Source organism: Schistocerca gregaria, chromosome X (assembly GCF_023897955.1).
Source record: "Schistocerca gregaria isolate iqSchGreg1 chromosome X, iqSchGreg1.2, whole genome shotgun sequence".
In the NCBI taxonomy this organism is placed as follows: Eukaryota; Metazoa; Arthropoda; class Insecta; order Orthoptera; family Acrididae; genus Schistocerca; species Schistocerca gregaria.
Window position 1 is genome coordinate 616,260,105 of NC_064931.1, and position 25,679 is coordinate 616,285,783.

A 25,679-nucleotide genomic window follows, 5' to 3' on the forward strand; every position below is an offset into this window, starting at 1 on the left:
CAAGTCTGCCATGTGAACAGCTTTTTCCAGATACCAACACCTGAATTGCAGTGTTTTTCGATTTAAGAAAAGCTTATGACACGACCTGGCAACATAATATCCTTGCTACATTATATGAGTGGGGTGTCCAGGGCCCGTTTTCGATTTTTATTGGAAACTTCCTGTTACTCCTTACTCTCCATGTCCAAGGTGGTGCCTTCCATAGTTTCCCCTATATCTAGGAGAATGGAGTCCCTCAGGGCTCTGTATTGAGTGTCGCTCTATTTTTAGTGGCTATTAATGGTCTAGCAGCAGCTGTAGGGCTGCCTGTCTCACCTTCTCTGTATGCAGACGTCTTTTGCATTTCCTACTGTTCCTCCAGTACTGGTGTTGCTGAGCAGCACCTACAGGGAGCCATCCACAAGGCGCAGTCATGGGCTCTACCCCACAGCTTCCAGTTTTCAGCCTAAACTCTTGTGTCGTGCACTTCTGTCAGCATCGTACCATTCACCCGGAACCAGAACTTGCCCTTAATGATGATGCACTAACTGTAGTAGAGACATATCGATTCTTAGGATTGGTTTTTAACCTTGATTGACTTGGCTTTGTCTCCATCATCAGCTTGAGCGGAAGTGCTGGCAGCACTTCAATGCCCTCCACTGCCTGACCAATATCAAATGGGGTGCAGATCGGTCTACACTGCTGCAGCTCTACAGAGCCCCTTTTCAATCCCACCTTGACTATGGGAGTCTGATTTATGGTTCTGTGCCGCCCTCAGCATTGCAGTTATTAGACCCAGTGCCCCGCCGCAGAGTTAGACTAGTGACAGGAACTTTTAGAACGAGTCCGTTGACCAGCATACAGGTGGAGGGTTTAATACCTCCTTTGCAAATCAGGCCTGCACAACTGCTCACCAGTTACGTTGCGCACATTCATAGCTCTCCTGAGCATCCAGATTACTATCTCCTTTTCCCAAACGCGGTGGTTCATGTCCAATCCCTTCTGCCTGAACTGGAGTCCTTCCCTTCACCACATCTACTTCACATCCTTCCACATACACCTCCATGGTGTAAACCTAGGTTGCAGCTTTGTCTGGACCTTTTGCATGGCCCTGAGGGCTCAGTTAATCCTGTGGCTCTCCACTGTCACTTCCTCTCGATTCTTGGTGTGTCCCAGGACTCTGAAGAAGTTTACACAGACGGCTCGATGCCTGATGGTCACGTTGGCTTTACCTATGTTCACGGAGGACATACTGAACAGCACTCCTTGCCAGATGGCTGCAGTGTTTCATTGCAGAGCTGGTGGCCATATCTCATGCTCTTGAACACATCCGTTCATGCTCGGGCAAGTTGTTTATTCTCTGTAGTGACTCCTTGAGCAGCCTACAAGCTATTGACCAGTGCTATCCTCGCCATCCTTTGGTAGCGACCATATAGGAGTCCATTTATGTTCTGGAATGGTTCAGACATTCAGTGATGTTTTTTCTGGACCCCAGAAGACATCAGAATCCCAGGTAATGAACTTGTTGACAGGCTGGCCAAACAGGCTACACGGAAATCTTTTCTGGAGATCGGCATCCCTGTAACTGACCTTTGTTCAGTATTACGCCGCAAGATTTTTTTGGCTTTGGGAGACGGAATGGCACAACCTTGATTTGGTTGACAGTTAGTCTTCCTGAGGCCATGTGTGAATTCGCTTGCAGAAGTTTGCCACCTCTTGCAGAGCCACTGTTGTTCCTTATCTTGAGAACTGTTCACTGTCTGGTTTTACCCTCAAATTAGGCAGGTGCCTTCCTGTCCAATTCACTTCAGCCCGCAACTGATAAGCAGTTGAATTTACACAGTGTCACAGGCAGGAATTCTGTATTTGTTTTTTGGAAACTCCCCTTTTTTTCCCTAAAGATTTCAGTGACACCATGGTGTACAAGAACATGCAACAGGTAATTAGTAATTCATTTCACTCATGTACTGCAGCCATTAGATAACAAACATTTTATCAAAAATTTGTAATCCACTGCTGATCTTGAGTAATCTCGTGTCACAATAGGCAATTGATGTAATCAGTTAAAAAGTGTGGATGTCTTTAAGGAGCATCTCTTGACAGTTTCTATATCATTTATAACTACAATACGAATGCATTTGTACTTAGTAGTAACCTCTAAAGACAACCCAGACTATAGAATGAGCCTGCATTTCTATAGGAGTAGCTAATGTGAGAGATTTGGCTCACAAGGTAATTCCCCAAATCATAGAAGATACGATTTTAATACCACTTTTAGTGCCAGGGGAAGACGTCACATATCCTACAAACTATCATGAAGTCACACTAAAAACTGGGAAAGTCTACGGAGCCCACAGTGAACCATGCCCTTTACTTTGCGCCTTTGTGTTTTCACAGCATGTTGAATGATCCATTAGATTCTTGACATGCAACCACAGGACCTCAATTTCTTCAACTGATATTTTGGCCTTATACCTTACCAGCCATCTTGAGAGTGAGACTACAGCACTCATATCCATCCTTTTAAAGCCAAGCCACTGCGCAAATGGTCCCAGATATGCTAGAGCCAGAGATAATGATTGGTGACAAATTGTATGAACTGCATTGTGGATAGATGCTTAGTCCATGGGATATCAATGCATCAGTATGAACTGCACCATGGTGGTGTATTTGCAAGTTGATTAAAGAAGGTGCCAGATTCCCTGATTTGTTAACGCTCAGACCACTGTCTGTTAATTAAATCCTTCACCACATGCATTTCCACTGCTTTCTTTAGATCTGTGCAAGAATCATGAAATGAACAATAGAATTTCAAGTTTATCATATACCATAGAGTGGCCAGTATCGATACAGTGCTCCGCCACAGCCAATTTATTACTCTTTAAGAGCTGTATGTACCTCTGATTTCCAACAAGTCTCTTGGACTGTAAGAAATTGGAAAGGAGAGGAAGTTTTGGTTCATCACAAAAATGATGCCACCTGGGACATGCAGTTTGTTGCGAACTGACTCGTACACACCTGTATCTACATGCAAATAGCTGCCACCATTCTTCCCAAGTGGTGACTGTTTCTTTGGTTCATAGGGCATATAACATTGTTGATGATGGCAGTCTGCAGGAATAGCTTTTTCATTTAAAAGTTGTTTTTGGAGCAAATGGGTAATCCCTACAAAAAATACACTATGTGCTATAGATAAAACTTAAGGTGAACTTATGGAATAAGAAGTTAAAGTAGAGATATTTAAATCCACAGCTTTCCTGCTGTATGTGGGAAGTATATTGCGATAAATTGGAGAGATACTCACCAAGCTTTAAGTTAATGCCATCTTCAACTGTTCTGTGAAGACACCAGCACATTTTGTTTTTGTCATGGATGAATTTATGCCCCACAAGGCTAGGATTTACAAGGTAATCTTTGTCTGTGGCATTTCATACATAGGTCACCTAACAAGTATAGTTCATGAGAGAGATGCACAGAACATTGTAGGTACACCAGGCTCTTGCAGACCAATGAATCAGCTGTGGCAGAGGACTTCAGTGGCAGTGGCCACTCTGTGTTGTGTGACTGTGTCAAAATTCTTTATGCAGTTTCATCAATCTAGGACTCGGTAGAAAGGAAGCAGTGTAAATTCATTTGGCAAATGAGGTAATTAATATATATCATAGTTTCATTGTAGCCATAGCATGGAATCCAGTATTTTCTCTGATCAACTGAGGTTGCTGCAGTGTAGATCCTATTGATGCATCGATATCCTCACATGTATTGACCACACAGTTAATTCATACAAAGTTCTTTGCCACTGAACATCATTTCTGGCCATTGTACATCTGTGGTTGCTTGCACAGTAGCACAGCCCTCAAATTTTAGAGGATACACACAAGCACTATAGCCTTTGTTTGCTCAATTGAAGATGGCCAAAAGGTATACAGCTGAAATATTAGTTGAAGAAATGGATTTTCTGCATATGCATGCATGAAATATAATGGATGAACCAGTGCTTTGTCTAGGTCAGCTCCTTAGCTGTTTTCAATAAGATCTTCATCCAATAATCTTACCCAACTGGAAATGACTACACAGCAGGCATTCTTATGCAGGCAACATTTGATAGTTTTTATTGTTTTAGTCTATTTCGGGAGAAATAATAATACTATCTGGAGATATAATAGTCTCAAATAACTTCACAGCTGGGCATTTAGTGGATACTTCCAGAGTTTTACATGGTTGTTCCCTCAAGTCCTTTTTCGTAGTGTGTATCGGCTCTGTCTTGTCATACCTATTGGGACAAGAGAATAGTATCCCTCAAGGCCCCTCTTAAGTGTGTATTTGTTTCCTGTTGTTATAAGTGCTATACTGTCCATATTAGTGTGTCCCATACAAAACAATTTTGCTAATTGTACATAAACTCCAAAGCCTTTTCAGATTCACGCACAGTATGATGGAGCAGCCAAATGTGTGCTTCTTGTTAATTTTCTTAATAAATGTTTAGTTCCAACCCTAGGTTGCTTCAGATGCCCAAAGTAATTTTGAACTTGGGCGAATGTTAAAAGATTATAGTGACTAACTTGGAAAGAATATGGTGAAGACTGGTATTGGGCAATTTCTGTCTCAGATTAGATATTTGGCTCACTATTCACATAGAGGATGAGCCCTAAATGTCATCTCTAATGCCCTGTATTAGCTTGATTGCATAATATACATCAGTTGCCAGTGATCTTACAGCCTAATTTATCAGAAATTGGCTAGTCATTGTGAATAATAAATAATGTAAAGTGCAACTGGTTGCATTAACTAAAATAAAAGATATCTGGTGATATCACAATTAAATGATGTAGTTGACTAAGAAAATTTTAACTGAAGTGGTTGGTTTATTCATTCAGTAGCTCTTTCATATAATTAAATATGGTGGTCATACATAAATTATTTAAACAATTAATATAAAATAAATCACACAGTACATCTTGGTATAGTGCATTTATATAAAAATGTATCATATTCCCCAATACTAACTTTGTAAAGCTCAGCTCAACAACACATCTCAAGTACTGGAGTTCCACATCACACGAACATTTTCAAAGTCACAACAATTGTTAAAGTATTTGAGACTGCTTGCTGAACACGTTAAACCATCACTTGAAAACTGTTCTTACAACTCCCCAAACGTACTGTTTTTTCACTCATCCAACGTGAATTCCCCTTTTCACACCGTACACTTTCAGCTGGTTTCTAGACATATGCGACCGCTTAAAGGTTCGTGCCAATGGGCAACAGTCTGTCTCCCTTCCAATTACACTTTTTCTTAAATCTAACACGTAATAAAATGGAATGTTTAACAATATGGACCTCTGCATTTGCCCTGTTGTTGTTGTTGTTGTTGTTGTTGTTGTTGTGGTCTTCAGTCCTGAGACTGCTTTGATGCAGCTCTCCATGCTACTCTATCCTGTGCAAGCTTCATCATCTCCCAGTACCTACTGCAACATACATCCTTCTGAATCTGCTTAGTGTATTCATCTCTTGGTCTCCCTCTACGATTTTTACCCTCCACATTGCCCTCCAATACTAAATTGGTGATCCCTTGATGCCTCAGAGCATGTCCTACCAACTGATCCCTTCTTCTGGTCAAGTTGTGCCACAAACTTCTCTTCTTCCCAATCCTATTCAATACCACCTCATTAGTTCTACCCATCTAATCTTCTGTAGCACCACATTTCTAAAGCTTCTATTCTCTTCTTGTCCAAACTATTTATCGTCCATGTTTCACTTCCATACATGGCTACACTCCATACAAATACTTTCAGAAACGACTTCCTGACACTTAAATCTATACTCGATGTTAACAAATTTCTCTTCTTCAGAAACGCTTTCCTTCCCATTGCCAGTCTACATTTTATATCCCCTCTACTTCGACCATCATCAGTTATTTTGCTCCCCAAATAGCAAAACTCATTTACTACTTTAAGTGTCTCATTTCCTAATCTAATTCCCTCAGCAGCACCCGACTTAATTCGACTACATTCCATTATCCTTGTTTTGCTTTTGTTGATGTTCATCTTATATCCTCCTTTCTAGCCACTATCCATTCCATTCAACTACTCTTCCAAGTCCGTTGTCGTCTCTGACCGAATTACGATGTCATCGGCGAACCTCAAAGTTTTTATTTCTTCTCCATGGATTTTAATACCTACCCCAAATTTTTCTTTTGTTTCCTTTACTGCTTGCTCAATATACAGATTGAATAACATCGGGGACAGGCTACAACCCTGTCTTACTCCCTTCCCAACAACTGCTTCCCTTTCATGTTCCTCGACTCTTATAACTGCCATCTGGTTTCTGTACAAATTATAAATAGTCTTTCGCTCCCTGTATTTTACCCCTGCCACCTTTACAATTTGAAAGAGAGTATTCCAGTCAACATTGTCAAAAGATTTCTCTAAGTCTACGAATACTAGAAACGTAGGTTTGCCTTTCCTTAATCTTTCTTCTAAGATAAGTCGTAAGGTCAGTATTGCCTCACGTGTTCCAACATTTCTACGGAATCCAAACTGATCTTCCCCGAGGCCAGCTTCTACTAGTTTTTCCATTCATCTCTAAAGAATTCGTGTTAGTATTTTGCAGCTGTGGCTTATTAAACTGATTGTTCGGTAATTTTCACATCTGTAAACACCTGCTTTCTTTGGGATTGGAATTATTATGTTCTTTTTGAAGTCTGCGGGTATTTCGCCTGTTTCATACATCTTGTTCACCAGATGGTAGAGTTTAGTCAGGACTGGCTCTCCCAAGGCCGTCAGTAGTTCCAATGGAATGTTGTCTACTCCAGGGGCCTTGTTTCGACTCAGGTCTGTCAGTGCTCTGTCAAACTCTTCACGCAGTATTGTATCTCCAATTTCATCTTCACCCACATCCTCTTCCATTTCCATAATATTGTCCTCAAGTACATCGCCCTTGTATAGACTCTCTATATACTCCTTCCACCTTTCTGCTTTCCCTTCTTTGCTTAGAACTGGGTTTCCATCTGAGCTCTTGACATTCTTGCAAGTGGTTCTCTTTTCTCCAAAGGTCTCTTCAATTTTCCTGTAAGCAGTATCTATCTTACCCGTAGTGAGATAAGCCTCTATATCCTTACATTTGTCCTCTAGCCATCCCTGCTTAGCCATTTTGCACTTCCTGTCTATATCATTTTTGAGACGTTTGTATTCCTTTTTGCCTACTTCATTTACTGCATTTTTATATTTTCTCCTTTCGCCAATTAAATTCAGTATCTCTTCTGTTACCCATGGACTTTTACTAGCCCTCATCTTTTTACCTACTTGATTATCTGCTGCCTTCACTACTTCATCCCTCAAAGCTACCCATTCTTCTTCTACTGTATTTGTTTCCCCCATTCCTGTCAATTGTTTCCTTACGCTCTCCCTGAAACTCTATACAACCTCTGGTTCTTTCAGTTTATCCAGGTCCCACCTCCTTAAATTCCCACCTTTTTGTAGTTTCTTCAGTTTTAATCTACAGGTCATAACCAATAGATTGTGGTCAGAGTCCACATCTGCCCCTGGAAATGTCTTACAATTTAAAACCTGGTTCCTAAATCTCTGTCTTACCATTATATAATCTATCTGATACCTTTTAGTATTTCCAGCGTTCTTCCATGTATGCAACCTTCTTTTATGATTCTTGAACCAAGTGTTACCAATGATTAAGTTGTGCTCTGTGCAGAATTCTACCAGGCGGCTTCCTCTTTCATTTCTTACCCCCAATCCATATTCACCTACTATGTTTCCTTCTCTCCCTTTTCCTACTACCGAATTCCAGTCACCCATGACTATTAAATTTTCGTCTCCCTTCACTACCTGAATAATTTATTTTATCTCATCATACATTTCATCAATTTCTTCTTCATCTGCAGAGCTAGTTGGCATATAAACTTATACTACTGTAGTAGGTGTGGGCTTTGTATCTGTCTTGGCCACAATAATGCGTTCACTACGCTGTTTGTAGTAGCTTACCCGCATTCCTATTTTCCTATTCATTATTAAACCTACTCCTGCATTACCCCTATTTGATTTTGTGTTTATAACCCTGTAGTCACCTGACCAGAAGTCTTGTTCCTCCTGCCACCGAACTTCACATTTGCCCTATAGTATTAAAATAAAAGTATTTAAATAATATAAAAGTTCATTTCTTTCAGTTTCAAACATGTTGTAGCAAGAACAAACACGATTCATAGAACATAGTACTTTATAGACCAACATGTAAGATGCAGGTTGTGAGTATCAGTGAACACATTGACTGGACAACAATAATACAGCGTAAAGAATAGTCCAAGCACTTGTACCAAGGGCCAACCCAGGTGGCCTATATAAGTGGGCCTGTGAACTGTATGGACACACACTCTCAGAAATCAAGTGCGTCATGAATGAAGGTGCATTACTCATCCCATCTAGGGGATGGGAAAACTACATACATACATAAAAAGCACTGACAGAGATTACAAGCCACAGAAAACACCAATGACAGCACTGAAATCCTTCATAGCCCAACAATGGGAGTTGATGTACTATGTGGCAGGCAGGCATCGGCAAGTAGGGGCAGAAGTGGTGAGTGGGTTGGTCAGCGCGCCATCCCCCACTCATGAGAGGCAATAAGGTGGGACTGGGGACAGCATCTCCATAGCAACGCCCTCTTTGAGGTTGGCATCATTAGGGACGTCTAAGACGACAACCTCACAAGATCCAGCAATGGAGACTGCAATGGGGGCTGCCCCGGTGACAGCAGTCAGAGTGTGGGCCAAGTCAAGAACCCCAGACAGTGACCCCATCTGCTGTGTGAATCAGACTGTCAGCCACACAGAAACAAGCGTTGGCAATGGTGGGGATGAGGGAGGCGGTGGATCATCCACAACCCCAGCCAGTCAAAGTGATGGGACGTACACCCGTCAGGGCTGCCAACGTCACGCGGACACTAGCTCCGGCAATGCTCAATGATGGCTGGAACACAGTTCGGCCGACAGCTGAAACCACAAGCCCAAACAGCTGTTCCCGGATGAAATCGTTGAGGAGCTGGCAACACCAGCGGATGTGATGGCGGATGCAGCAGGTGAAGGAGTGTCCATGGTTGCCATCCATAGGCTCTTGTTTCCCACTGGAATGAAACTGTATGAACTAAAAAAAAGGTTAAGCAGCTTCAGGGGACTTGTCAGATACATACTTCCGCATCTGAGTTTTAAATGTCCAAACCCCACCATTAGACTGAGGATGAAACGGGTGAGCCGCGAGATGGTAAACACCACTAGCCTGACAAAAAGATGCAAATTCTCGAGAAACAAACTGGGGTCCATTGTCAACAATCCCTGGTACATGGAAGTCCCTAAATTACAAAAAGCTTAGACAGGGCCAAAATAGTGACCACCATGCACGTGGTCGTGCAACGTGCTACATAGGGAAACTTGGAATAGGCATCCACTACAATGAGCCAATACCGATTTAGGAAGGGCCCAGCAAAATCAACATGTAGATGCTCCCACGGGCACTGCGATGTTGGCCAAGGGGATAAAAGACACCGACGGGGCCACCTGTTGCTGAACACAGTGAGTGCAAGCAATAATAAGTGATGTAATGTCCTCATCTGTGCTCTGCCAATATACATGTCGGCAGACCAAAGCTTTGGTGTGAGAGGTCTCCCAATGACTGATATGCAGAAGCAGCAGTAATTATGGTGTAAGGAAGTGAGAGTCACAACCTGGGCAGCAGTATCCTTCGTAGTTAAAATAAAACCCCATCAAATCCAGAAAGGCGGTGTTGGAGGGAGAAAGAGTTATGCAAGGGATCTGCGGCACAGCCCGGGCGTTTTTCTTGTCAACCATGCTGCACAAAAGAGGATCTGACTAAGTACAGGATCCAAGGTGACGGCCAATGCTGTTGTGGCACTAGCGATGTGAAAACTATTGATCACATTCTAGTTCTCAGTATATAAATGGAAACAAAGTAACTTATCCTGATCAACCACCAGGTCCAGCCGATCGGAAGGCAAGAAAAGGTATTGATGTTTGTGTCTTGCGCTGTCGACCAGTAATGGGTCTCATAATGATAACGGGTGAGGAAGATATCCCACCACTGCAAACAACGTGATGCCTTGTCTGGCACAGAAGCTGAAGGGCTAAAAAGAGCAACCAGTGGCTTGTGATCCATGATTCAATGGAACTTAGAACCATACAAGAAGATGTGAAATTTCTTGAGGGCAAACACAAACAACAAAGTGCCTTTTTCAATATGAAAATATCACTGCTGAGTGGGAGTTAAAGTCTTAGAAGCGTAAGCAGTTGGTCGTTCAGACCCAGTAGCATATTTGTTTGCCAGCACTGCACCAAGACCATGCTGAGAGGCATCTGTGGCCAACATGAAATGCTAAACTGGCTGAAAAGTACCCAGACATGGGGCAGATTGAAGCAAAGTAAACACTTGGTCACGAGCTCGGAATATTTTTACACTAAGGCTCTTACGGTGGCTGAGCAACAGTGGATGCATCCAGTAAAAACTTATGGTAGTATGCAACTTTACGTAGAAATGCCTGCATTTCCTTAACCCAACTCGGTCTTGCAATGGCTGGACCCCTGTGTGAGAAACCTCAAAACCTAGGAACTCAGTTGACAGCTGAAAAAATTTAGATTTAGCTAGATTACACTTGAGGCCCGCAGACTGCAAAACCAGAAACGACGATGGGAGATTTCTAAGGTGGTCTTCGGTGGAAGAACCTGAAATAACGATATCACTGAGTATAGATGCTGTCAGCTGTTCTAAAAACTGCTGAAAAATTGCAGGTGCACTAGTGCTGCCAAAAGACAAGGGTTGATATTGTTATAGGCCAAAAGGTATATTGACACCAAGAAGGTGCCCAGTGGCCTCATACAAGGGGAGCTGGAGGTATGCTTCTGGCAAATCAGTTATGAAAAAGTAGTGGCTGCCTAACAGTTTCGTTAGATAGTCATCATGGCAGGGCAAAGAGTATGCATCTATCACCGACCATGCATTAATCTTGACACTAAATTCGCTGCAGAGACAAAGCTTACCCGTCTGCTTCTTAACGAAGAGGGGAAGAAATGGGCTGAATGATGGTGATCAATGTCAAATGGTCTAATACAACCTTGACAGAGACATGCAGTATGACAGGCTCCTGTTGCACCCAAAAAAAAGAAGGCAGACAGACTCTTTCATGGTAATTGGCCAGAAACTCGCTAGCACAACCTAGTCCTGAACAAAATGGCGATGAAAACTATGAGCAGAGGGGCTTCAGTTGCTGATACAGAACTTGATATGACACTAAATTTACCTCTTTGCCAATGGAGAAACTGAAAGCATTAAACACATCTAACCTGAACAGGTCTTTGTTACAGGAATGATCCACAACAAGGAAGCTGCAAGAGCAAACAACAGGTTTGTGAGAGACAGGATCGGGGAACTGACCTAGGATCAGAATCTGCTGTTTATTGTAGCTAACGAACTTCCATGAAACCTATGTGAGGGAGGGGGCCCAAGTCCATGTATGTTTGTGCGTTTACTTAAGTCACTCCAGCTCCTGTGTCCATTTGCATTTTTAGCGGTTTATTAAACATACGCAAGTCAATAAATAATTTGTTTGGGGAACAGTCATTGTATAGATACAGTTTATGTCCATTGGTACTACTGTGTCCATCACGTTTTATGAGGAACCATGCACCGATGCAGCGTGGCCTTTCTTTCAACACTTGTTGCAAACTGCCCAATGTGTAGCGCATGCAACACACTCATGTTGGGCAAAGCAATACGAGCAAGACGGAAGGGAGGCCACGTGGCCCCTGATGTGATGTTTCCTGTTGCCACTGTGGTCTTAACGACGCTGCCTCATGCAATGGTGAGTTGAACGTTGTACTGTGGAATGGCTTCCCTGTCATCTTGAACACCTGCACTGTGCCTAACGGGTTGATACCTCCCCCCCCCCCCCCCCCTCCCACACACACACACACACACACACACACACACACACACACACACACACACACACACACACACACAGCAATCCGATTGCCTGCAGCCCATGATACTTTGAAGGACTGTGCTACATGGAGCACATCCGTAAGGGTCAGATTCTCACATTGAAGTGCATTTTCAAAGACTTCCCTATCTGGGGCTAGATGAATAACAACAGTGTTACTTTTAACAGTGTAGGATTCGTGGTGGGTACTAGTGACAAATTCACAATGACGTCCCAGCTTGTGTTATTCTGCAACCCATGAATTGTTAGGTTGGTTTGGCAATTTTTGACAATGGTAAAATTCTACGCCTATCATAATTTTGCATTGTGAGTAAAGGTACATCAGAATGGTACCAGACAACATGAATATTACATCCAATAATTTATTATAAATAATTAATACTGTACATCTGCACAGTGTGGTATTAAAGAAATAAATAATAACTAGAATGCATGGATGGTTTATTATGAAAGTATCATGCTGGATTCACTGATTGTGTTCATGTGGAGAACGTGATTATCTGACACTGCTGTGCACTACGTCTATGCTATAACTTAATAATGGATTGATTCTGGCTGTTTAGTGTTCACAGCCGATAACTGAAATGCAATGCTACAGTTTGCTACAACATCTGTTGACATGGTGTTAACATAACAGAAGTTTCAGTTTTTAATGCTGGCCAAGCATCTTGTCTGTCACTGTTCCCTTAATGAGCATGGAATTGCCTACTTTCTGCCAATCTCACAGTGTTTCTTTTTCAGCCCACTGCAATGGAAGTTGTTGTCCAACTCTGCTTTAAAATGGAAATTTTCTGATGCATAAATTCTTTCTGTGGGTAGAGCACCCACCAGTATGTGATACTTGTGTACTAATTACAGCATGTCACATTTGCTGTTAATTGAGATAGTGATTAGTCGGCCACTATTTCAGATTCGTTATTTTAATCAGTCACAGTTAATTTTCCTTGATATTCTTCAGGCGTATTTCATATGTTGGAAACCCCCCCCCCCCCCCCCCCCCCCTCCTGCCCCTGTGAACAAAGGACCTTACCGAGGTGGTGTGGCTTGCATGTCTCAACAATACTGAGAGCAATCACAGTGAGGGGGTATCTGTGCAGAGTCCTGACTAACTTATGGTTTCTTAAAAGGGGCAGCAGCCTTTCCAGTTGTTGCAGAGACCATGGCATGGGTAATTCAAAGATTTTGCCTTGAAACATTAGCCAGCACGGTCTTTTTATGTTGATATGGCAAATTTCTGAAAGAAATGGAAAAACTACAGTCATTATACACTGACAAAAATGGCAAATCATCCAGAAGATTTGTACAAGTGCACACCACCAGTGGGTATGAAATGATTAGAGTTGCTATTCTCTGTGACAGTTGGAATGGTCACCAGAGTGCATTAATAGTGCTTGCATTTAGTAGTGTTGTGACTAGGCCTTGTAAGGTATACAAGGGGTGTGAACTAGAGATCAGGAAGGAGCTGTGTATGCTACATTTGAACTTGCCAGTGGGATTTGTGACGTCATCTCCAAACTCACTGTCTCTTTACGCCCGGAGTCTCAACTCACCATCTCCATGGCTGCTCCATCTCTGAAAATGCGCCACTTGAATCTGACAGCAGATTCAAGTGGACTATTGCAGTGTAGCAAGGAGAGAGGGACATCATGAGATCACAAATATAAAGGAGGACTTGCAGTGGCATTGCTGCTATTTACACTAACGCTGGGCGTGATGATTATTAATATACTGCTCAGTCAACTGTAAATGTTATTCTGTTTATGTAATCATTTATATAATTTTGTGTGTGTGTGTGTGTGTGTGTGTGTGTGTGTGTGTGTGTGTGTAAATTTTAATATGTTACAGCTATTGTCCTATATTATGAATATTTTTTGGTAATTGATTGTCTTCTTCATTTTTTTTTTTTCAGTGTATCCCCCAAGGCGAGCTGCTAGAAATTTGGATGATTTCTACTACAGCACAGCTCCACAATCTCCGGTTGACTCTGATTATCATGAACATCAACTTTCTTCTCCAGTTATGATGAGCCCTCCTATTTTAGAATTTCCAAGTCATCGAAGGCATGATTTACATGCTCATCATGGCCCCCTTTATAAACCTGTTGGTGTAAGAGCAGACACGGCCCAAAGCTCATCACGTATTACACCCCAAGGTAGCCCAGTCTCACATACAAATCCACTTCTTGTTACTGGCCGTAATTTCCACCCTGTTAATTTATCAGATGCTGGTGGTGTTTATTTTGCAATTGGTGATCATGTTAGTGATAGTACTCAAACTGAAGGTGCTTCAGGGTTTGCACATGAACATGGTGAACTGCAACAGTGTTATGTGGACTCTGGACATTATTGGGTTCCTGTGGATAATACACAGTCATCTTCAGGCCAGGCTTTCCCAATCCAGACAGGATTGGGAATAGGGCTTCCAGGATTTAGGAGAGTGTCTTCTGCTTCTGGAAATCTTCTTCACTTGGCACATGGCCCACCTCAGCTAATTTCTGCAGTAGGTCCTACTGGTTACTATTTCCAGCCCGCCCCAACACCTTTACTCAGAGCAGGGATGAGTATTTCACAAGGAACTCAGCGACGGGGATCTCTTGAAGAGTCTTTACAATCTGGATCACCAACTTTCCTCCATTCCACACCATCAAGCTCTGTCAGTTCAAGTCCAAAGTTTTTTCATACCCATGTGACTGAAGATAAGCACGACCCTCACCTAAGGTTTGATGATACCTTTTAGTATACAGAGTAAGCCATATTTTCGATATTAATTGGCTAACACAAATGACTGCTCATTTACTGAAGTTGACTGAATTTAGAAATAATATTCAGTGTGAGTTAGTCATAAATTCCTAAAGTAAATTACTTTATATTAAATTTTCAGTAGCTCTACTGCGCATGGGTAGAGTGTGTACACATTGCAGATAAAAGTGAATAAAATAAAATTTGTTATTCTGTTGAATTTAGTTTTGCTTTTCTTACAACCACTCCTGTTTACTCTCCTGTTATAAAACCATAGCATTCTGTGAAACTGTTGTCTCCTAATTATAAATTTATTTAAAATGAGTAGTAATAACACTATCATATTACATTATATCAGTTGTTCTGTCGTGTCCGTTTGGATGGCTTTCGTTGAATTCAGTTCTTCATGACCTACTCATTCTTCAATACTGCCTTGAATCCTTTCTCACCCCAAACATATTCCTGCATTTTGTGTCTCCCCTCCCACCCCACCCCCTTTTCCTTCAGTTGTCAGTTTATGAATGTTCATAGTTGCTGTGCTTAAATTTCCATTCTTGACTTGTGATTAAAGTTGTAGTGTCTGTTTATCATTCATTTTGTAGACTTTTAGCAACTATTATTATTTGAATTATACTGATATGCCAGGATAGTACATTATATCAGACTGTTTGCTAACATATTTCTTCCTTCCTGTCGTAAAATCCAGGCTTCCACATCTGATGTTTCATCCTTGGTGACTTTAGTAATATGGCCATTAGGCTGTGATCTAAGTCATATCAATGTGCTTAACATATCAGTGCCGAATATGTTTATAAAGGCATGCATTTAACCAAAAATAAAAGCACAGTAAAAAAATTTATTCAGAGTTAATTACAAATTCCAAGCAAGAGGCTATACTCACTGTTTTGGCATACATTTTGCAATATACAGTGATGATCAGCCAAAGAACCTATAATGTTATTTAATTAACAGTGCTTCAAATTATACATTTTAATTAATTAGTTTGTTTATTTCGTAACTTTTTTGCATGTGGTTTCTTTTACTAACATTCGTAAATCCTGTACATTAAATCAAAGTGAACTATAAGTAATGTTCCTGATTTTGGACAAAAAATTAAGGAACCACATAAAGAAATTGTCTGTTTACTATGTTTCACCACATTTTATCATATGTAATCTTTATTATTGTACACATTTTCTTATTTTCTACAGTTGAATGCACTATACGCTTCTCTCAAAGAGTTGAATTTCAAGCTTTGGATTTCTCCTGTAGAGCATGATTTTGGCCTTCATTTTTATTATAAAATCGAACATTTAAAAAATTTAGAAAAAACCTTGGTCAATTAAGGAGAAAATGGGATGCAAATTGCCTTTGCAGAAATTAATGAACACCTTTGCATCATGCACTTAGATGATTCCAAAAAACTTTACAGTCATTGTTCTGTACTGTCATCACCCTTTTCACGTTTTAAGTATTTTACCAAGAAGTGTATATTGTTTTGACATTTTGTCATAATAGTGAGCACATGATTCGCCATCAAAGAGCCATCTTTTTGAGAAAGAGCCATGCCTTTATTGTTTCAACTTTCATTCCTTTTTGCCCATCTGATCACAGTGAGTTCACTAAGGAAAACTCAGACATTCCACAATTTCTCCATTACTCATGGAGAAATCAAGCTCACTTTTTAGATTATTGTTAAAATACCACTTTCGTTTTGGCATAATCAGACAGTGATAGCATAGATTTAAGTCTCATATCCAAAATAATGTCTTCAGAGTGCTTACCACAATGGAAATGGGAGTTCTTACTATCTAAACCAATCAAAAATGCAACTTAACATGAAATGGTATGATCAACAGTGCAAAACATTAACAGTAAATAAAGAATGTAGAGCAAGTTGTACAACTGTCACTTTCTAGTGTATATACTTGTGTAGTAAATTGTTATTATAAAATACTTTAGCCATGCATAATCACAAAAAAGTGGGACATTTTATTACCCTCAATAAAACTTTTGGGACTGTGGGACATCATGGGGAAAAAAGCTGGACTGTCCCAGGAAAAATGTAACAGATGGACACCCTACCTTACAGCAATCATTTCTTCTGCTGATACTATGAGGGCATGCTGAAAAGTAATTCCTCCAATTATTTATTATTTATGTGAAAACTATTAAAGGTTTTTAAATAAAACAAACATTATTAACATTCTACATCTTTATTGTACATGTCCACATGTTTGCAGCCCCCTGCTGATGGAGGGCTCCAAATTGTAGCATGTAACATGGCGGGGTGTAACTTAACTATATCAGTGCATGAGAAACAGCTTGTTGAAATCAAATGTTGAATTCGAAGCGTCTGTCCACACACACACACACACACACACACACACACACAGAGCAACCTCTCTGTCATAACAATGCCAGAACACACTCAAGCACAGCAACATTTGCAACAATGTGATGCCTTCGATTCACTGTAACTGATCATTCTCCATTGAATCCTTACTTAGCCCCTTCCGATTTTCGCCTGTTTCCAGAATTTGAAGAACACATTCGAAGACTTCATTTTGATAGTGATGAAGCAGTTTAGGTACAGGGGACATTATGGTTCCATCAACAAAGTGAAACATTCTACAGTGATGGTATCAACAAACTGGTCTCTCTTTGAGAGAAATGTGTGTCTCCAGGCTGACTATGTTGAGAATTAAATATTTGTCATTAAGCAGGAAAGCTATAGTATGCTAATGGAGCTTGTTTTATTTAAAAATCTTTAAGAGTTTTCATGTAAATTTGTAGGCATTACTTTTCAGCATGCCCTCATATTCTGTAGATTTTCAATGGCCTTTGCCATTAGCCAGCACAAAATTCTATTTTTTCCGCTTCTCGGTGTTCTTTACAATCTTAGCATAGCGTATTTTTTTTGGATTGTTGCTGTGCACAGATTTTTCTATGAGTAAGATTCTGCTCTAGAAATACTGCAGTGGAATATTTTGTCAAATATGTTAACACATACATGAATTCATTATGGAATTAATTAGAAATTGGATCTCAACGACCAGCAAACAAACAATTGGAGGACCATCACTATGTTTCACATACTTTATAATCCAGTTGTAGTTGTTGTCTTGATTCAGTCTTGCTGCACATATAAGTGTTCATCAGAAGGAAACCTATTGGACTTAGATTCTGCAACCATACCTTACATTACAACTATCAGAGTTCTTTACCTTGACAGCTGTTATCAAATGCTATTTTTTATGGGTGTTTTATCTATATACAGAGGCAATTTCACCTTACTACTTCAATCAGAAAGCTACATTTCATGCAGCCTCTTAATAGTCAATGTCAACAGTTCTGTTTTGTCTTGTATGGAAACTTACTTTAAGCATGTGTGTCAAGAAAGGATCCTTACAACTTCTCTGGAAATTTGTGAATTAAATTTACCAGAGTTTTACAAGATCTTTCACATTTCACAAGTGTTAGCTTTGTTTTTTTCAGTTTCTTAATTGCATTTTGAACATGTTTTCACAAAACATGAAAATCTAATATGATCTCGATCCAATCACTGAAACATCATTATTTCCACATTCAACGCATATGCTTGCATTCATCTTCATTAATGTGTTTTTCTCTGACTGGAAAGAATAAATATAAAGGGGCTAATGTACTTTCCATGCTCACACAATGCCTCAGTTTCGATCAGTTTCCTGTGATTCTGTTTCTTTCATTTCATATGGTTACTGGAGTTAGTATTTTATTTGAAACTGCTGATGTTTGTTGTCCATTGTGTCAAAAGCAAGATCGTCAAATGTAATGAGTGAGAAAGTTCAATGTCACTCTCTTGGCCAAGGTGCTGCTTTACAGTGAGAAATTGTTTGTGTGTCAGGATAGCTATTTCAAGGAAGAAGAGTTGCTGCAGTTTTGAATGTAGATAGAAACATGTAAAATGTGCCAAGGGAATGTTAGAGAAAGATGAGGAAGCTAGAAAATTGTGAAAGTTGGTAACTTTGATAAAAGAAAAGGTTGTATGGATAAGCAGATTACCAAATAAATTCATTTACTGAGAATATGATGTGGTGTCAATTCTATAATTATCATCACAGAAGGGAATATCTGAGACTTGGCACACTGTTGGCCACCCTTACAGAAGTGTAGCACATTATTATATGCAGTTTTTCACAACCTGGAATTTCATTATGAACATTTCTGTGGATGTAAGCTGTCAATGAAGAAAGATGATGTGGGTGCATGGTATATTTTTCTCGATGTCAATTTTTAAAGCAGATCAGGATGATGAATAACAGAAGTGTTCCTCCTTGATGAAATGTGGATCTGTTCCACCCACATTCTCAAGCAAAGCTGGACAGATGCCATAACAAGAGGAATAATGGTAATGCCTTCCAGAAAGGGAGGCAGATGTAATGTTCTGCTTGCTAGGTTTTCTCCCAAACTGTCTCCTATTTTTTAAAGAAGAAAACAGAGAGAATCTTGAAGGAATGAATTGTGATAAGTTCACTAATTCGCTAATCCCAAATAAGGAAAAAGAAACATTAACAGGTATTATTGAAAATGCTCTTTACCATTGTTTTGGTGTTGTTAAGCTACCTACTGTGGTAAAGCAAGAGGAGGTGGTCTTTGTTTTGGCTTCAACATTGGAATGTCAAAGTAAGTGAGAATTTTAAAAATGTGATTCTTGTAGATCTAACAACACCCTATAAACCACTGTTCCCCAAATATAAAATAGATGAAGTGGCAAAAACATACAGGCGTACAGTCACTAGGCTTATAACTTCTATTTTATTCAGTTATAATTGATCTGTTTCTAAATTAAAGGTTACATTATATGCAATAATAATAGTTTATCCTGTCTATAATTTGAGCACTTTCCAATGAAACAGTTAGGAAAGTCACATCTAAAGACTTGTCAACCATCATTCCTATTTGGTGCATTCTGGAAGAATGTGTCAAAGTAAAGCAATTGTAGTGATCATTTCATTAAATGACGACTGTGAATGTGACACTCCCAGCATTTATGATAGCGACGAAAGTCATGTATATGGAGTTTTTCCATTGTCGTCACAGAAATGTTGCACAGGCAGATCAGCTGAATGTTTGCAGTATATGGTCAACAATGGTAAGTACTTGTGTAGCAAAAATATATCTTTGCAAATGTTAAAATTTGCAATAAGATGACAATTATTGATAACGGAGGCGAAATGATGTTATCTCAGTATTCATTGTTATTAAGGAAATCTCTCACTGCTTACAATATAATTGCTGCAACACTTAGGCAGTGTTCTGGTGTCACTGTTCTTCTTTCTTCCTATACCAGTAGACTTATTTAAGATACATTTTTGCATCTGCCCTGCGCCTGCTACACGGACGTCTGAGTCACAGCTCTTGTACAAGATAAGTAATTTAAGTAGTAATAAACTGTTTTTTAACACTTTAAACTAATTTATTACGTTAATTATAGTGCTCTGCAAGCATACCATTAAAGGTTTTTGTCTTACTTGCGTATTTTCACAGTAATCACGTAAAGTTCATTTTGTTTACATATCGCGGCCAGGCCGAACTTTTGAGTTTTCAGATTAAACTTCATACCGCAATCTTAAGTGCATTTACTGATAGTTTAGTGTGCTAAATACGTTTGCTGCCCATTTATATCTGTAGAGTATCGTCATCTCTTAAGTAATTTCCAGTAAAAAACTTCTGAACCACTGTTTACATAGTCGCGAGTAGGCCTAATTTTTCGTACACGTATTTTCATTGTTTTCCGGTAACTTAATTGTCTTTCTGTCACTAAAATAGATTTGTACCATGAGTGTAAAGTGCCTGACGTGCCGTAGGATCGTTAGCTCCAGGGTCTGGTGTGATGGATGTGTAACTTTTTTCATTGGGGCGACTGTAGTGGCGTGGGAATTGGGAAAATGAGCGAGACTCATCAGTGGTTCTGTAGGCTATGCAGTAGAGATAGGAAGATTGTGGAACAGGAGGGGAAAATAGCTGCCCTTCAGGCTGAGTTAGATGAGGCTAGGCGAGAACTGGGCAGGTTAAGGGGGGAGAAGGGTAAACAGGGGTGGGAAGTGGCAACAGGCATGAGGAACAGGCCAAGAAATTCTTCTGACCGCTTTGTTATTAATGTACAAAATAGGTTTGACCTGTTGCCTCAGTCAGAAACTGATGAGCCTCTCACAGAAGTAGATGTACACAGGGCTCAACAAGCTTTCAGCAGCAAATTGATTAAGAATGTAGGGAAGTCTGCAAAGAGAAAGAAAGTCTTGTTGCTAGGTAGTTCGCATGCTAGGGGTGTGGGCCAACTTCTGCAGGATGAATTAGGGTTGGATTACCAGGTCACAAGTTTTTTCAAACCTAGTGCTGAACTTGGGCAGGTTACAGAGGATTTAGGTTCACTATGTAAAGGTTTTACTAAGGAAGACACCGTGGTTATTGTGGGTGGGCCGGGCAACAGTATTGACAGAGATCCGGGGTACAGCATAGAGTGTGACCTGGCAAATATTGCATCGGCATCGAATCATACCAGTGTTGGGTTTGTGTCGGTTCTGGAGCGCCACGACCGACCTCATTTGACCTCTTCTGTCAGGAGAGTTAATTTGGAGTTGGAACGGCTACTTGGATCTGATGCGGGGTCACACATTGGTGTGGTTCGTGTTGATTCACTCTGTAGGTGGGACTATACTAGACATGGCCTACACCTCAACAGGAAAGGGAAGGGTAAACTGGCTGGGCTGATAGCAGGAAATTTAAAGGGGGGAGGAACTACATCTCATGGTGGAAACTCTTTTTTAGTGTAAGATCAGTGTCCAGTGGGAAACTCAGCCATGCAAGTACTAAAGATGTCAAAAAAGTTCAAGATAGTTGCAAAAGTAAAATGAAAAATGTTAGTATATTTCATCAAAATATTGGGGGATTGAACAATAAAATTGATGAGCTTCTGCTTTGTTTAGAAGATATAGAAACTGAGAATGTAATAGATGTACTATGCCTGTCTGAGCATCACATTGTCACTGATATGCAAAAGGTTAGCATCAATGGGTACAAATTAGCTGCACATGTAAGTAGAGATAATATGATGAGAGGAGGAGTTGCCATATATGTCAAAAGCTTCCACAGTGCAAAAAATTTAGAAACTAAAAAATTTTGTGTAGAGCAACATATGGAAGCATGTGCCACTGAACTTAAACTAAAGGATGGCACTTTCATAATTGTAACAGTGTATAGGTCCCCCTCAGGGAATTTCCAGCTATTTCTGGAAAACTTGGATGCTTTGTTGTGCTATCTGTCAGACAGGGGGAAGCAAATTATCATTTGTGGGGATTTCAATGTTGATTCCCTGAAAGAGTGTAATAGGAAGAATGACCTTTTAGTATTACTCAGTTCTTTCAATTTGAGCTCCGTCATTGATTTTCCTACTCGGATAACAAAGAACAGCAGTACATTGATAGATAACTTTTTTATAGACCAAGATAAGTTTAAGGACATAAATGCTTATCCTGTTGAGAATGGTCTTTCAGATCATAGTGCACAGCTTGTTACAGTACATGACATAGCTCCATGCAGTATAATAAATCAGACTTTCAAAGCAGTGCGTTCAATTAACAATATAAATATTGCAAACTTTAGGGAAAGCCTACAGCAGCTAGACTGGGATGAAGTGTATAAGGAACCCGATGCAAACTTGAAATATAACTTATTTCACAATACATTTTTAAGGGTATTTGAAAATTGTTTTCCCAAGAAAATAGTTAAACATAATTCCAAGAAAACATATAAAAAACCTTGGCTAACTAAAGGAATAAGAATATCTTGCAACCGCAAAAGAGAACTGTATCTAACAGCAAGATGGAGTACTGACCCCGAAATTGTTCAATATTATAAAAACTATTGTGCGGTACTAAGAAAAGTTATTAAAAAGTCCAGAAGCATGTGTATCATGTCTGAGATCAGTAACTCTGATAATAAAATTAAAGCAATTTGGAATATTATTGAAAGGGAAACAGGGCAACCAAGAGCACAGGAAGACTTTAGTGCAATAAAATTGAATGACAAGTGCACTAACAAACAATCAGAAATTGAAAATATTTTGAATAATCATTTTTTAAATGTTGTGGAGAAAATAGGATCTAGATCTTCACTAGAAGAGGCAAGGCTATTAATAGAAGAGGCCATACCTGCACAGTTTGAAACAGCTGTAATTCCACCAACCTCTCCCTCTGAAATCAGTAAAATAATAAACTCACTGAAAAGTAAAAGCTCTTACGGAATTGATGGCATTTCCAGCAAAGTACTTAAAGCTTGTTCCCCACAGATAAGTAGAATTCTCAGCCACGTATGTAATAGCTCTTTGGAGCAGGGTGTTTTCCCTGATAGACTGAAATATGCCATTGTAAAACCATTGCATAAAAAGGGGGATATGTCGGATGTCAACAACTACCGCCCAATCTCTCTTCTGACAGCTCTATCAAAAATTTTTGAGAAAGTAATGTATTCAAGAGTAGCCTCCCATATTTGTAAAAATAAAGTACTAACAAAATGTCAGTTTGGTTTTCAGAAAGGCTTTTCAACAGAAAATGCTATATATGCTTTCACTGATCAAATATTAAATGCTCTGAATAACCGGACATCACCCATTGGTATTTTTTTGTGATCTCTCAAAGGCCTTTGATTGTGTAAATCATGGAATTCTTTTAGATAAGCTAAATCATTATGGTTTGAGTGGGGCAGTGCACAAATGGTTTAATTCATACTTAACTGGAAGAATGCAGAAAGTTGAAATAAGTGGTTCGTGTAATGTTAAAACAGCTGATTCCTCAAACTGGGGTGCTATCAAGCACGGGGTCCCACAGGGTTCGGTCTTAGGTCCTTTACTGTTCTTGATATACGTTAATGACTTACCATTCCACATTGATGAAGATGCAAAGTTAGTTCTTTTTGCTGATGATACAAGTATAGTAATAACATCCAAAAACCAAGAACTAGGTGATGTAATTGTAAATGATGTTTTTCACAAAATTATTAAGTGGTTCTCAGCAAACGGACTCTCTTTAAATTTTGATAAAACACAGTATATACAGTTCCGTACAGTAAATGGCAAAACTCCAGTAATAAATATAGAATTTTCAAAATTTTTAGGTGTGTCCATTGATGAGAGGTTAAACTGGAAGCAACACATTGATGGTCTGCTGAAACGTCTGAGTTCAGCTACGTATGCTATTAGGGTTATTGCAAATTTTGGTGATAAGAATCTCAGTAAATTAGCTTACTATGCCTACTTTCATTCACTGCTTTCGTATGGCATCATATTCTGGGGTAATTCATCGTTGAGTAGAAAAGTATTCATTGCACAAAAACGTGTAATCAGAATAATTGCTGGAGCCCACCCACGGTCATCCTGCAGACATCTATTTAAGGATCTAGGGATCCTCACAGTAACCTCACAGTATATATATTCCCTTATGAAATTTGTTGATAATAATCCAACCCAATTCAAAAGTAATAGCAGTGTGCATACCTATAACACCAGGAGAAAGGATGATCTTCACTATGCAGGGTTAAATCTGACTTTGGCACAGAAAGGGGTAAATTATGCTGCCACAAAAGTCTTTGGGCACCTACCAAACAGCATCAAAAGCCTGACAGATAGCCAACTAACATTTAAAAATAAATTAAAAGAATTTCTAGATGACAACTCCTCCTACTCATTGGCTGAATTTTTAGATATAAATTAAGGGAGGGGAAAAAAACTAACTTAATCATTAGTGTCATGCAATATTTTGTGTAATGTAATTTCTTGTACAGACATCTTTTATTAACCTGACACGTTCCACATCATTACGAAGTGTCGTATTCATGATCTATGGAACAAGTATTAATCTAATCTAATCTAATCTTGATTAACATGGAAAAATTTTAATTTATAGGTGGTTTTTATAAATGACTAGGCTGATCAGAAAATGTAGTAAAGGTCAACTGTAAACCTAACTATCACTTTCTCATAAGAAAATCAAGCTGGTGACCCTGTGCTCTTGATGTACCAGAAAACCCGTATTTGTCATGAGTAGCTCAAATTATCTCATGTTAGAACTCTCTTAAAGAATTTCAATTTAGAATAGACGAAAATTTGGTTTATTCTTCAACATCATAAGAAATGCACGTTTGTAAACTTACTGTATGCCATCTTAACCCTTTCATGGGCCATGGGGAATATACTTCCCTCTAAATATATTTCTGTACAGTGTTTATGGGAATATGTGTTACCACTTCTGTTTGCTCCTGGCATCTAGTGGCAGTGCGCTGCACCAGCCTTCAGGACTGTGAGAAGTATATATCCCGCCAAACAACAGTGTTTTAATGGTTACTGGGAAGTATGGGTACCACCAGTGTAGTTTCTGGAAGAGGCCTGGGAAGAACATTTACCAAAAAATTATGCTGTCATTTATGGTCCTTGAGAAGCATAGTTGCCACCAACTTAGGGGTATTTCAAAGCTTTTGGGAATGTGTCTTACCACCTCTGTCTATGTCTGCCATTTTGTGGTAGTATACTGCAACAAGTCTATGAAAACTTCCACAACAACCAGTGTCTGTCTGTCAGTCATGGAATCACTACTGTTGTTGTAACACATTGCTTTGCTTCTGCTATATACATTATTATGACCTGCATCAGCTCATACCTTTACTGTGAAATAAGGTTTCAAGAATAGTTTTCACATTGTGGTAAGTAAACTTTAATATCGGTAACAAATATTCTTTAAACAAAGTAAAAGAAAACATTAAATAAAACCAGAAAACATTGTTCATTAATTTTTTTTACACGTAATGGTAACACTTAACAGCTCACAAAAGGTCAGTGGGATATCCATTTACTCCCACAGTTTTAATACCTCACAAAGGTGCCATGGTGGTATATGTACCACCTCAGTTTTT

The 25,679-nt window shown here is 39.5% G+C and overlaps 1 protein-coding gene across 3 annotated transcripts in view; it reads left to right on the forward strand.

Moving 5' to 3' along the window:
- Positions 1-14,955, forward strand: part of LOC126297516 (uncharacterized) — a 323,790-nt gene extending 308,835 nt beyond the window's left edge. For all 3 annotated transcript variants that reach the window (XM_049988402.1, XM_049988404.1, XM_049988403.1), the window contains one exon: positions 13,907-14,955. In XM_049988402.1, coding sequence (XP_049844359.1) covers positions 13,907-14,733 — 827 coding nt within the window. In that variant the 3' untranslated portion in view covers positions 14,734-14,955. The remainder of the gene's footprint in view (positions 1-13,906) is intronic.
- The last annotated feature ends 10,724 nt before the right edge of the window (positions 14,956-25,679 follow it).